The sequence below is a fragment of the Motacilla alba genome, chromosome 4 (assembly GCF_015832195.1).
Source record: "Motacilla alba alba isolate MOTALB_02 chromosome 4, Motacilla_alba_V1.0_pri, whole genome shotgun sequence".
NCBI lineage: Eukaryota > Metazoa > Chordata > Aves > Passeriformes > Motacillidae > Motacilla > Motacilla alba.
In genome coordinates, this window is record NC_052019.1 from 60212502 (window position 1) to 60225095 (window position 12594).

Here is a 12594-nt window from a genome sequence, read left to right on the forward strand (position 1 = left end):
TATGTTTTATCTGAGTTCTGCTCTGATACCGAAATCCTTCAGGACTAGGCTGAGACCTATTTATTTCCTTCTGAATCATGTTTTATTCTTCTAGATGTTATAGTGCAGCAGCTTTGTAATGGCTAGGAGATGTTCACAAGGATCCCACCTTTTCTCGTTGAATAAGTTAAGGCTGCCTTCTTGAACTGTAGTGCAGTACATTGATACAGTTGATTATTCTCTGAAGTGTTTCAGTCAGTCCCAGTAACATGTATAATGTAGAGATTAGGATGCTTTCATTCCAAAAACTTCTTAAGACAAGCTGCTTCTTGAAAGCTGCTTCTGAATTTGACTGTCTTGAAATAAAAAAGAATAGGTAAGTTATCAAAATTGTGTAAGACTGAGAACTGTTAGCAATCCCTTCTATTTGAAGAAATGTCTCTACTATTATCAGATGGGACTCTGGAGCAGCATCTTACTTTTGCTATTTTTCTGTGTCAGCACTGGAGTTTAACAAGAAAAAAGCAGGACCAGAAAACACTTGCTTGAATCTGTCTGCAAAAAAAAAAGAAAATTCCCATAAAGTACAAGTGCAGTAGAACATGAATTCAGACTGCAGTCACCACTAGCACATGGGACACCTGTTGATAGAAAGCTGCCTATTTATGCTATCTTAAGAAATCATGTAGAACAGTTCAGCATTTCCAGTGTCGCTAATAACTGTACCTGGAAAAATTCTAAAAAAGAAGCATACATCCCAAAATGTGAAAATCATCTCCTGCAAAAACCTTGCTCAGGGACATCAGTGTGACTGATAATCAAAAGCCAGAATGTGCCTTCTTCATGTGTATGCTTGACTCTGTAAGGACTTGAGAGGCTTTTTCCTCATACCATTTTCATGATCTCTGCTTCACTAATTTGAGATTCAAATAATTTATCATCTGAATTTGAACAAAAAATACCTGCTGTTTTGCCTTTGTCTCATTTGATAAGCATGCAGCAACTCCTAATAGGAGTTAAGGATGATAAAACATCAAATGAGATAGAAGGCAGGCTGAAATGGTTATATTGTCAACTTACAGAACCCTTGGCTGCTACAATGTGTTTGTTTTGTGCTGTAAGTCTCAAATGAACCATTTGAGAGTAAATGAATAAAAATTGTATGTTAGGTTAATGGGGTGTTCATGACTCCAGATGTTACAAACTTAGAAGCTTTCACTAGTTTTGTTAAAATTATTTGTGAAATAGAAACTTGCTGGTTATTTTGTGAGTCTTCTTCCTTCCTTTTGGTGTTAAAGTACAGTTTGTGATGGAGATAACATCTGAAACTATGGCTGTATCTTCACACTTTAGCATGTAGCACTCTCAGCACTCTGTTCTGGTTGTGCTGTCAGTCAGAGGCCAAATAAATCCAGCTGATAGGGCACTAGTGGCATTCCTGCTTTTTGCAGTAAAACTTCTCCAGGGTTGGATGAGCCAGGGGAAGCAATGTTATGATGCTGACAGCTGGGTGTATGTCCTTGCTTTATTTAATAGTCACTGCAGAGGACACTTTAGGGTGTGTTGGAAGGCACTGTCACTGCAGTGCATTGAAAAATATTGGCAGACCCTAGCAAGGCATCTGACCCTGATCAAATATTCCTCTTAAATTAAAAGCATATTTAGCTATTCTGCTTAGCTTGTTCTTAGGAAACTAATAATGGAGTTGGATCCTCTTGCTCTATTTTGAGGATGTCTTATTGAATCATGCATTGAATGATGTGACTAATTTGTGGAACAGAAGTCCCTGTGCATCAGCTGTTCACGGTCGTTTTCCTGGGGGGAAGATAGAACTTTTTATGTTAAAAGACACTGATAATTCTTTTCAGCATATCAAAGAAGAAATGTACTGTAGGCTTTTCTATTGAAAAATAAAATAGAACAAATGGCTTTTATCTGTATTTTCATCATTACACCTGCATAAATCTCACTGATGCTAATCGGACTTGTAGCAATGTAGATGAAAGTCAGTCACACTGTTGAGATGTGGAGTCCAACAGAGCAAGGCACAACACAGAAGCAGGAGGGTTCATCCCTGTAGGGACAACCGGCAAGTGTGTGACTCAGCCTGCTTGGAATAAACCATTGGTGTGTAAAGCCGAGGCTCTCCAGATTGATGTAAACAATCAATCTGATTCATGCAGCGGCTGTGCAAACTTACTGAATGCTCAACTTTACTGCTGCCCAGATGGATTTCTCCAGAAAAAAAGAAGTTTGGTCTCTGCATCCACTCAGCCGTAGGAGCACATATGATGTCTGTGATGGAAGAGATGCAGGGCAAACAAAAATCACCTGGACTCTGTGACTGGGAAGGGAGAGATGGGACTATGAGGGTTGAGCTGGAGTTCTCATGAATTGTGGGTATAATGGGAGTAAGCTGAAACCTGCAGGCTCACCTTGAAGAGTAGGAAGGGAGTGAGGGGACAGTGCAAAAGAGTCAAAGGGGCAAACCTGTGGGATGCTGTAGAGATTAAGAAAAAAAAAAAAAAAGAAAACCAGCAAGCAGCAGCTTCTTAAAAGTATATAGAAATACATAGTGGAGGACAACATTGATTGGGAGCAATAAATTAGTCCTCACAACTGATCACAAATAGTAATGTCACTGTGAGCAGAAAAGGAAGGAAGTTCTGTGGGTGGACCCTAGGACAGAGGCATTAACTGGGGCAGCCTGATAGAGAAACACAGAATTACTTATTTCAGTGTTGACAAGGCAAATAAATCATGCAATCAGCTTAATTTCTTGATAGTTTCTGAGAGAATGTCTACAGTAAAATCTGAGTTCTGCCCAAGTTCTATCCATGGACACTTGAAATCTGTAGAACAAAAGCAGCAGACACACTGCCACCAGCAATTACTTTGACCTAGATGAAAATAGCAGGGATTTTATTATTTTTATCTTTTATTTTGCTATTTAAAATAGTGTATATTGATCCCTTTATTAATGTAACATACAGATTGAATGTTCACAGCAAAGAATAAGACTAAGAACTTATTATGGAAGGCTTCTTCAAAAGAGAGATTGGGCAAGGAAAGGTTTTGATCAACCCCCTTTGCCTTGGGTTCCACCTGCAAATGCAGTTCTTGCACGTCTCTTGCTATCCAAGCTTAAGAAATGCAACATTGCTCTTTAACACACAAGTCAGAAAGGCAGGCTTTCTGTAAGGTGATGTGGCTGCTGCTGTCTTCAGAGTATCCTTTTCATCTTACATGGAGCTGTGGGACAGTAAAGGTAATGTCTGCCAGCATTTTTCTTGAAAGTACGGGCATACTTGTGACATGTGCTTCTGAAAGGGCACTGTGTTGTCATCTTGATATATTTGGATATTCTCAAGTCCACAGAAAGAAATGGCAAGTTATCTTTTCATCATAGGATATTCATAGTAAATAGAACAATAAAACATCTTGCCAGTCCTTGCTGCCCAAAGGAAGTCTATAAACAAGACTCCCGAGTGTATGCAAGTAAGCTTCAGAGGGATTGAAGAAGTGTGGTTGAAGTGTGAGTAATTCTACTAATAGAGAATCTGTCAAGAATACAAAAGGAAAGCCTGGCAGTGGAAGTATCCCTGTTGCTCTGGTAGGACAGTGACCACACAATTCAGAGTGATTCAATAGAACTTCATTGTAAGTAGATTAGCTCCTCCCTGTGTTGACTGATAAAGATAGAAGGTGATTTACTTACAGGAATGTAAGTGCAAGCCGTTAAATAAAAAGAATGGCTATTGACTTTGAATCACCAGCACTGATGAATTTTTGAAGTCAATTTATCATCATTTATTACTATTTTAGAATAGCTGTTAGTGTGTGGCCTTTTCATTTCTGCCAATAAACTTCATAATAGACACTGAAGCAGGACTGAAAAGCCTGTGAACACCATGGAGACACTATTTGTTCAGTGTTGCATTGTGACATACTCATGATCTTTTTTTCTTTGCTTTCTTAACTTTTTTTTTAAACTTCCTTATTTCATTTCTGTTCAGTGTGTGTGTTCATTTTAGTGATAGTGTAGTTCATTGTGGAAGTTATTTAATGTTCACTTGTGAATACTGCTCCAAGGCACCTAGCAGCATTAATATGTTAGTAGCCACCCAGTCATCATGCTTCCAATGTCAGCTGTAGAACACAAAAGTTATACTGGAAGTACTTAGATAAATCTATTTCATCAAAATGGCTATGTACTTTCACTTTGTCAAAATACCTGCATGTTGGCTTTCTTTGCTGCTTAAATGCTGTTCTATCTGTTCCTAACTTCCCCTGTTTAACAGCAGACAAACCCAGGGAGCGCTGAATGAATCGGATGATCCCGAAACAGGCTGTCTAACTGATAACAAGCCAACTTCTCGACACTTCTATCCTGTCGCCTTGCTGCTTGTCAGCTCACACTTGCTGGTTGTGTGGCTTATTTTAAGTCTTGCTTTGCTATTAGCCAAATATCAATAAACTTCCTTTGTGTTCCTTTCTTTTCTACAAACAGCAACAAACTAACTCTAGTAAAAAGGAATCATGTTGTAATATTTCTACAGTCTCAGACCCCAAGGATTCATCTTTAAGATTCCAATGTCTGAAATGTACTGTGTTTTCATTCTTTTTTTCCTAAACTCCGAGAAGTATACTATGCATTGAGTGAATTGATTTGCTCTGTCTGTTCATGGTAAAGCTTTTCCACTGTAATTAGCACAAAGACAGCCCACTTAAAATGCTGTCACTGTATAGAAGTTGTGGAAACCTGATTGCTTGAACCCCTCTTTCCAGAGTAAATAGTCTGACCAAAAAAAAAAAAAAAAAATTTTGCACAACACAAACTAACCCCTAGACAAATATGGCAGAGCAATTGTTTGTGAGACTTATCTTTTGTTGTGTTTTTTCATTGTTACTAGCTGATGGGATTGTTTTCGTTTAATAAATTATTATTACTTTGCTACAACTAACCCTTTTCTATAGAGTAAATAGAATATAATAAGTTCTGTTTTGTAATGAAATTAGCCTGTTTGTAATTGTTGCATTAGTTGCTTTTGCTTTCAAGACACTTTCATATTCTTTTTAACAAAGTCCTGTTTATGTCTTGATGCACCACTTTGGCACTTGTGAGTTTTGTACTGTATGTGAACGAACATCCTTCCTTTATGAAGCAGAGAGGTGGATTGAGCTGTTTGAAAAGCCATTCTATCTTTTTTTCATTGCAAAGCTGAACATACAGGAAATGAAGCAGAGATGAAACTTTCCTTCACAAATCTCTAGGGCCATACTTAATAAAATTCCTTATTCCTAGAATGCGCATTTTAGGGCAATGTATGCTCACACATATATAGCAAACAAATTGAAAAAAAGGTATGAAAATGTTTAAAAGGCAAATATATTTCTGGAATTAGAACAAAATATATCATTAAAGTATTTAATTTTTTTTTTACTGAACTTTAAACCGCAAGTGCAGATATATTGGGGGGATGGAAAATCTTATCACCTATTTCTGAGGGCAATAACTGTACTGGGCCTGGCCTTGGATTTAATTCTGTAAGATGTATCATCACTCATGGAAAACAAAAATGTAGAGTTGAATCCTTGTTATTTTTACTTCAACTGTTGCTGAAACTCTGCAATGAACAAATAAAGCATATTTATTTATTCTGTGTTTCATGAAGTTGTATTTTTCCCCCTTTCACTAGAGAAGGATGCCGCATAGAGAATGTTCTGAAGAATGTCAAATGCAGAAAGTATGCATTCAACATGATACAGCTGATGGCTTTCCCAAAGTACTACAGACCTCCAGAGGGGACATATGGAAAAGCTGACACCTAAGTTTAACAAAAGTGTAATCAGGAGAATATATCATGCTAATTAGTGAATATAACAACTGCTGTTCATGACATATGAATTGGGAATGTATAACCAGTGGAGATGTTATTTTTATCAGGTTTTATCATTTTACATTGAAAATAATCTGGTTAGTCATTATGAAATAAATACCATGAAAAAAGCAATGGACTGGATATTCTGAAAATCAAATATCAACTTATCTTTGTGAAATTGAAGCTTAGTATGACTCATAAGCCAGCTGGAATTAGTTTCTGGGGTCATTTGATTGAAGATTAAAAAGAGAAATGGCATTTGCTGTAGGAGCAGAGATTAGTAATCTGGAAGGTGGCATTCTGACTCCAAACCCTGAGATTTGATTTAAGGGATCTCTTACTGCTGGAAAAGATGTTTTCTGTAATCAGCAGAGCATTGAGGTCTTGATCGCTAATGATTAAACCCTTCACAGAAATGTTTATGAAAGACGCTAATGTTAATACCTGGGCTAAATATAATTTTGGTGATTAAAATTAGCTTCTTTACATAAGCATGGTAACTTCATAATATGTTTGGGTAATTGCAGACTGTAATTTCAGTAATTCCATTCTGATTCCCTGTGGTTCATTTGGATGTATCACTCTTGGTTTTCTGTACCCCAGCCAAATACCACTTATTTCACTTTCACATAAATCACACTGAAATCAGGGAGATTAGTTCCACAAGTAACATGACCTGAATTTGACCTCCTATTTAGTGTAAACCCTTAAAAGTAAATTTTCTTTAGTGGTAGGGAAAATAAATTGCATATACAGGAGTTAATGTATCTTTAGACTATGAAAACATGTATGTTATTAGAAAGCCTAAAATATGTTATGAGTAAACTGCTGTACTTGGACTAGTTAGCCACTGCAGCTAATTTATATCAAATTTGTAATGCTGCAGATAGACAGTCTAGGATGAAGAGGTATCAGCTTTAAAAATGAATGTTAATGCTCTGCCAGCTTGTGTTAGTCCTGAATTTGCCTTGCAAAGAATATTTGTGTTTTCTGATTGTGTCTATTTACTACCTTCTTCTGCCTCCCAGAGAGAAATACAATTTAAAATTCCCAAGTATTCACTGGTTACTGACCATTATGTAATGCCTTCGTTTTATATCTTGAGCAGAAGTATGAGAAATGTATCCTAATGAAACTACCCTGGGAATTTGAGCATCTGTAGGAAGTTGTAATTGCCATGGATAAAGAAGTAAATGTTTGCTCACTTCTATGGAAGTCAAAGAAATCTCTATACACCATGACTTTTAATTTGTTCTTTTTAATCCATTAATACCCATTACTGGGTATAAATCTGTCACTATAACAGAATTTAAGAGCCTGATTCAGTAAATTCTATTTGGGTGATCCATGGAACTGATCTATCATTTGGCTAAAATTAAATCCATCTTGTGTATTTGCAAGATCAGGCTTTGGAGTTTGTAGGAAAACATCAGAAAGAGATCCTTGTTCTAATACTCATTGACTTCAGTGGAGCCAGAAATTAACCTATACAATATATTAATTAACTAGAACTTTTTTCCCCAAGAAAAGTAGATAATGTAAGTAGTGTTTTGGTGCATTAGTTTTGTATTTCTATTATATAATGTGCTGTCATTAATTGCTTCCTTTTTCTTGGAATGTATTACTTCAGTATATGTCAGAAGAGCTGACAAGGCATCGCGGATAAGCTCAGACTGATAAGAATATAATGCCTTGAGTTCTTCTTGTCATGCACCAGTAGGAGTGGACAATACTCATTGGGTGGCTGGATATGTGCATGAATTAGTGTTTGTCTTTAAATACAATGTAGCTGATCTGTGTGAAACTTTTTTGTTGATTTATGGAGCATAATCCTTCCTAGAAAAGTAATGTTTTCTTCTGTCAGGCTGCTGCACTAGCCCTCACTATATACATGTTCATTATTAGTTTAAAAAAGCCCTACATATGCAGTTTAGAGATAGTGATAAATTCCTTATGGATCTCTGAAATAACCCCCAGGTATGCAGTAGAGAATGGCAACCATTGCACAGTAATTCTGAAACTATCTGTAAAAATCTCCGTGGAGATCGTGTTCTCTGCTGGGTGCTATAGATAATTAGACTTCTTTAATCTGAGTCCCATTGGCATTCTGTCAAGTTAAAAATACTAAATTTTCTAGATTTTCTTGTCAGGAAAATAGTCTTTCAAGATTTTGCCTCAGCATTTTAATCCTGCCCTAATGCCACTGGCTGGGTTACGGGGTGTTCCCAGGTAGCTACTTTAAAGCCTCATAGCTCAGCTCTCAAAAGAGCTAGTCCGCCCGAGCTCTAGCAGCGCCTCCAGCCTGCGCCTTAGCAAGCCTTTAGTGATATTCAGCTTTAGTGATTCTCAGCTCATTAGTGATTTCAGCTCTTAGGCTTGCTAGGCTCGGCTGGGGCATGCAGCAGGCATTTGGTAGACCAGGAAAAGAGAGGAGAGAAGCTGTGTGAGGTTCCGAGAAGATGTCTCTATTGGTCTTCTTTGTAGCTCTTCCACGAAGGGTCTCGAAGGGTCTCAGGAACAGTGACTCTAATGAGCTGGGCAGAAACAGGGGTTTATATAGGGCAAGGGAGGATCGAGAATTGTCCAATGGTAAGGGTTAAAGAAAAGTGACCTTACAGAGAGATAAGCAAGGGTCCGAGAGCAGGAGAGAGGGGCTCCTAACGTCCAGTCATCATGACTCAGCATTTTGCCTGTCTTAGGCTTCTGAATGCCAAGGCAGGTTTGCAGGGCCTGTGCCTGCTACACTGCCCGGGCTCTAAATTGCTGTTGTCACTACCATGTTATATTTGTGTTGAAGTTGTTTTTCACGTTGAAGCCATGGATTTGATGAGGAGAAAGAAAAAATGGCACTGGGTACTGTCCTTTTTGTTTTAACAGCCACTCACAGTATGTTCTTGTGAAATTAAATAATCTCTTATTTGCTAAAGATAATTAAGACAAAACCACAAACACATCAGTCAGCTGCAGTGAAGCTTCATTGTGCTTGGGCCATTACAGAAGAATTGGCTGAATTCTGTGCTAAATAGCACTGAAATTTTTCTCACTAATACTTGGATTGGAACATCTTCTTGTAGGTCAGAAGAGCTTTGTAAAACCTGCTGAAGTGCTCCAAGTCTCCTGGAAAAGCCTCATTGCTTCAGTAGCAAAACAGGCCCAAATATTTTGTTGTTTGGTCACTGCCTGCTGGGGGCTACTATGGTCCCTGTGGGCAAAGGCTGTGCTGTCAGCTGACCATGAATTCAAAATTTGTGGGTTTTCTGGTTTGCCATTTATGAAGAAACAAAGAGGGGTTTGCTGCAGGTTGATGGTTGTGTTACATGGAATGCATTTACTCTTTGTAGCAGCTGCTTCCTGCCCTGTGGGTTGTTTGAATGTCTAACAGAGGAGTTAAATCATCCCTGGGGTCTTGCACATTATCTTGTAGCTCACTGTGGATTTCAGATGAGTAAAACTACACAACTTCATTTTTATAAGCAAACTATATTGTTTGTTTTGCAGAGGGATAAGGTAAGCATAGTGATTTTGATGGTGGCTTTGCAAAAACTGTTCCATAACTGCTCTCTTAAAACTTTTGTAAGATATAATATAATCTACTTTTAGAGGAGGGCAGTTCTCAAGGGCTAGAAGATGAAAATTCAAAAATATATCTGGCATCTAAAGCCAAATCTTGTCTTACAGATTATATTATTTGTAAAAATCAAAGCAGGATCTGTCTTGAGGAATCCTGAAATAAGGGCTTTTAGCTTTCAATATTTGTATAGTGCATCACACACTTACATGGGGGTTTTGTAATAGAGTAGTGACTAAATAGAGAGAGCTAGTCTAAAATACCTAAAAACATAAGGAAAGGAATGTAAAGTATTTTTTCCCTGAAATGATTGTAATATTCTTATAATATGTGTCTATGACTTACATTATATTATCTATTGTTTATAATACATGTTTATGACTGACATTAGGCAGGCAGGTCTTTTTTTCTGTAGTCTTTTGAGGAGTTTAAAATACATTCTGATTAATGTTTATACGTTGGCTTTTATGGAGCAATTAGGAAGCAAAAATTTTTAATTATGTTATTTGATTTTTGTCTATGTGAAGCTGTGTATTTTGATGGAATCCTAGCAATATCTGTGTTATAAAGAAAAAATAGTTTAGGAGGACAACTGAAACAAAATATTAAAGGACAAGTAGTCTTAATGAAGCCTTTTGCACTGTTAATTTTTTTGCTGTCTGAATTTTGCTATTACATAAGTGAAATGAGAAAATTAACAAACAATTCTGTGTCTAAATCAATCTCTCCTGATGAAAATTCACTTAGTTACAGTGGAATAACTTGTAACAGTATTCTAAATCTTCACTAGTAATTTTGGTGTAAAGGAGTGCAACACTTCATTCTGAAGTCTACTCTATAATATGCCTATTAAAAGTTTCAGGAAAAACTTATTTTTATTTCTAGATTAAACACAAGTTCCAAGAAATCCTTTGGTCCATTTTATAAAATGCAGAAAATGCTTTGAACGTCAGCCACTGTAATAAAGAGAGGAATTGCATTGAAAACTATGCAGCAAAATTACTTGTGTGAATTAATGTATGTAATCACTTAACAGTCTTATATGTACATTGTGTAAGTTGGTTATGTTGTAAACATGAAACCATTGATATCTAAATTTATGCTCTTTTTTGTTATAAAGAGGTGTACTGTATAGGCAGTGCCATGAGACATGAATTTGCATCTTGCTTTTCACTTCCTTGCAGCTTAAAAGCAGATGTTTACAATAGAAATGCTTTAAAGTAACTTGCTGTTCTTGAAAACACAAACTTACCTTGTATATTGCATGTTTACAAAAAAAAATCATACAAATGCTTTTTTAGAGAGGAAAAAAATCCCAGACTTCAGTCCTTAAAACATTGCTTTTTTCCCTTAGCCGTGCAACACCTCAGCTGTTGTGTTGCCAAGCATTCGGCTTGCGCTCTGCAGGACTCAAACATTTATTTTCTCTTTATTTTATAGCATCTGCTGAATAAGTAATAGAACAGCCATGACTATCATCATGATACTCATGATCCAAGATTAAAAACTTACATTTGCTCAGATGTGAGCAAATACTTCAGGATAAATAAACAATAAGACAGTTGTGAATCACTGTCTCCCAAAGAGCTGTATTCCAAAGAGCTGAAACATAAGGCACAGGATTTTTGTGCTGACCGAGAAAAAGAGTTACAGTTGGAGTCTGACTATGATAAAAGAGTGCCCTGGACATGCCAGGTTCAGAGTAGTGAGATTTGAACCACGCTGCTCTTACTTGGAGTTCTAACTGGCTGTGGTGTTTGATTACTCTTTCCATGCATGCAAAATGCTTTAAAAGTTTCAGCACTTCTGTTTATGGTCTGACTGGTTGACTTTAAAACTTTTAAAATCCCAAATTACTTTGGTACTTGTTTTCCTTTTGTGTAGCTGTTCCTTGTGATGTTCCTGTCTTACATTCTGGAGCACACAGGGCTGTGTATAAGTAACATTAACAGGACTTCAGTCTGCAGCATGTGTTTGTCCAGAGAAACAAAGCACAACTATAGGAATTCAATGCTTTTTATATTTCAGGGTTTATCATTTTTGTTTCATTGCTGTCTTTAAGCCATGTCCATTGTACACTATGTGTATATTTTTATTTAAATAAATTTAATGTTTATTTTTTATGTTTCTGACTTAGTTTGTTATTCATTTTTCATTGTCATTGCGGTGGTGTTGCCCAGAGGGAGGATTGTCCATGCTGATGAGAGTGTGTTCCCCCTAAAGGAGTTGTGGAAGCCCACTCACAGGTCTCATCATCGCTAGGAGCAAGGATTTAAGAAAAGTTCTGATACAACAGTTAAAAGCCTGCAATGGGAAAAAATTAATAGTTCCTGTTCTTCTTAGTCTTACCATAACTTTCACCTCAGAACCAGGTGGGTCATACATTTTCTAGTTCAAAGCAAACAAAACATTCACATGCCCATAAGGAAATCCCTTTCACATAACTGTTGATCTGTAATTCAGGCAGGAACAGTTTTTGTAATGAATACTTTTTAAAAGGTGATGTGTCATTCTTTGTCTAGTATTACATCTTCGCCATCTCAGTGAAGTATTTCCTTGGGTAATAATTATGGGTTGCATCTGTGCTGTTTTCTTGAGCTTCTGTTGGAATCTAGATTTATTATATGATCTCTCACCGCAATGAAAGGTAAGTTCCCCATGGGTGCTAAAATGTAGCAAACAGATCTTTTTGGGTATATGATAAAATGTGGCTCATCTGTACCATCAGTAGTACTATGAGTAGAAGGTGGTTGCATAATTTAGTATCTCTGTTTATATGTTAGCATTTTTAGTTTTACTAAAAAATATTTAGTGAGATTTTAATTACTTGCAAGGTTCTCTCTAACCTTTAGAGAACACTGGGAATGAGTGCTTCTTTGGAAATAAGTCAAAAAGCTATTAGCATTCAGCTAACAGGAGCCTAGGAGTTTTGTCTCTTACTAAAAAAGTAGAAGTATTTTAAAATTACTTTGTCTCACTTTGCATGTTTATGGATTTTATTTTCCTTGTAAACTGGGAGCCACTTTTTTCTCACAACAATGTAAGAGAAAAAGAGAAAACCTACAGCTGAAGTGAGATGATAGAATAATATGATAGTAAAAATATGTTTTCACCAATTCCCTTTCCAATGTTACTTCAGGGCATGCTTGAGTATATGACATAATA

General features: G+C 36.8%; 1 protein-coding gene across 21 annotated transcripts in view; it reads left to right on the forward strand.

Annotated features, from left to right (window-relative positions):
- The window catches only part of INPP4B (inositol polyphosphate-4-phosphatase type II B), a 380968-nt gene that overhangs the window by 297985 nt on the left and 70389 nt on the right, over nucleotides 1-12594 (forward strand). The window contains exon 24 of one of the 21 annotated variants that reach the window (XR_005256731.1): nucleotides 11610-11801. The exons of 15 other annotated variants lie outside the window; for them this stretch is intronic. Coding sequence is in view for 5 of the 6 variants with exons in the window: in XM_038135222.1 (XP_037991150.1) it covers nucleotides 4281-4455 (175 nt within the window). In the remaining variant the exon portion in view is untranslated. 5 more of the 21 variants (XM_038135222.1, XM_038135223.1, XM_038135225.1 and 2 more) reach the window with 5 other exon arrangements.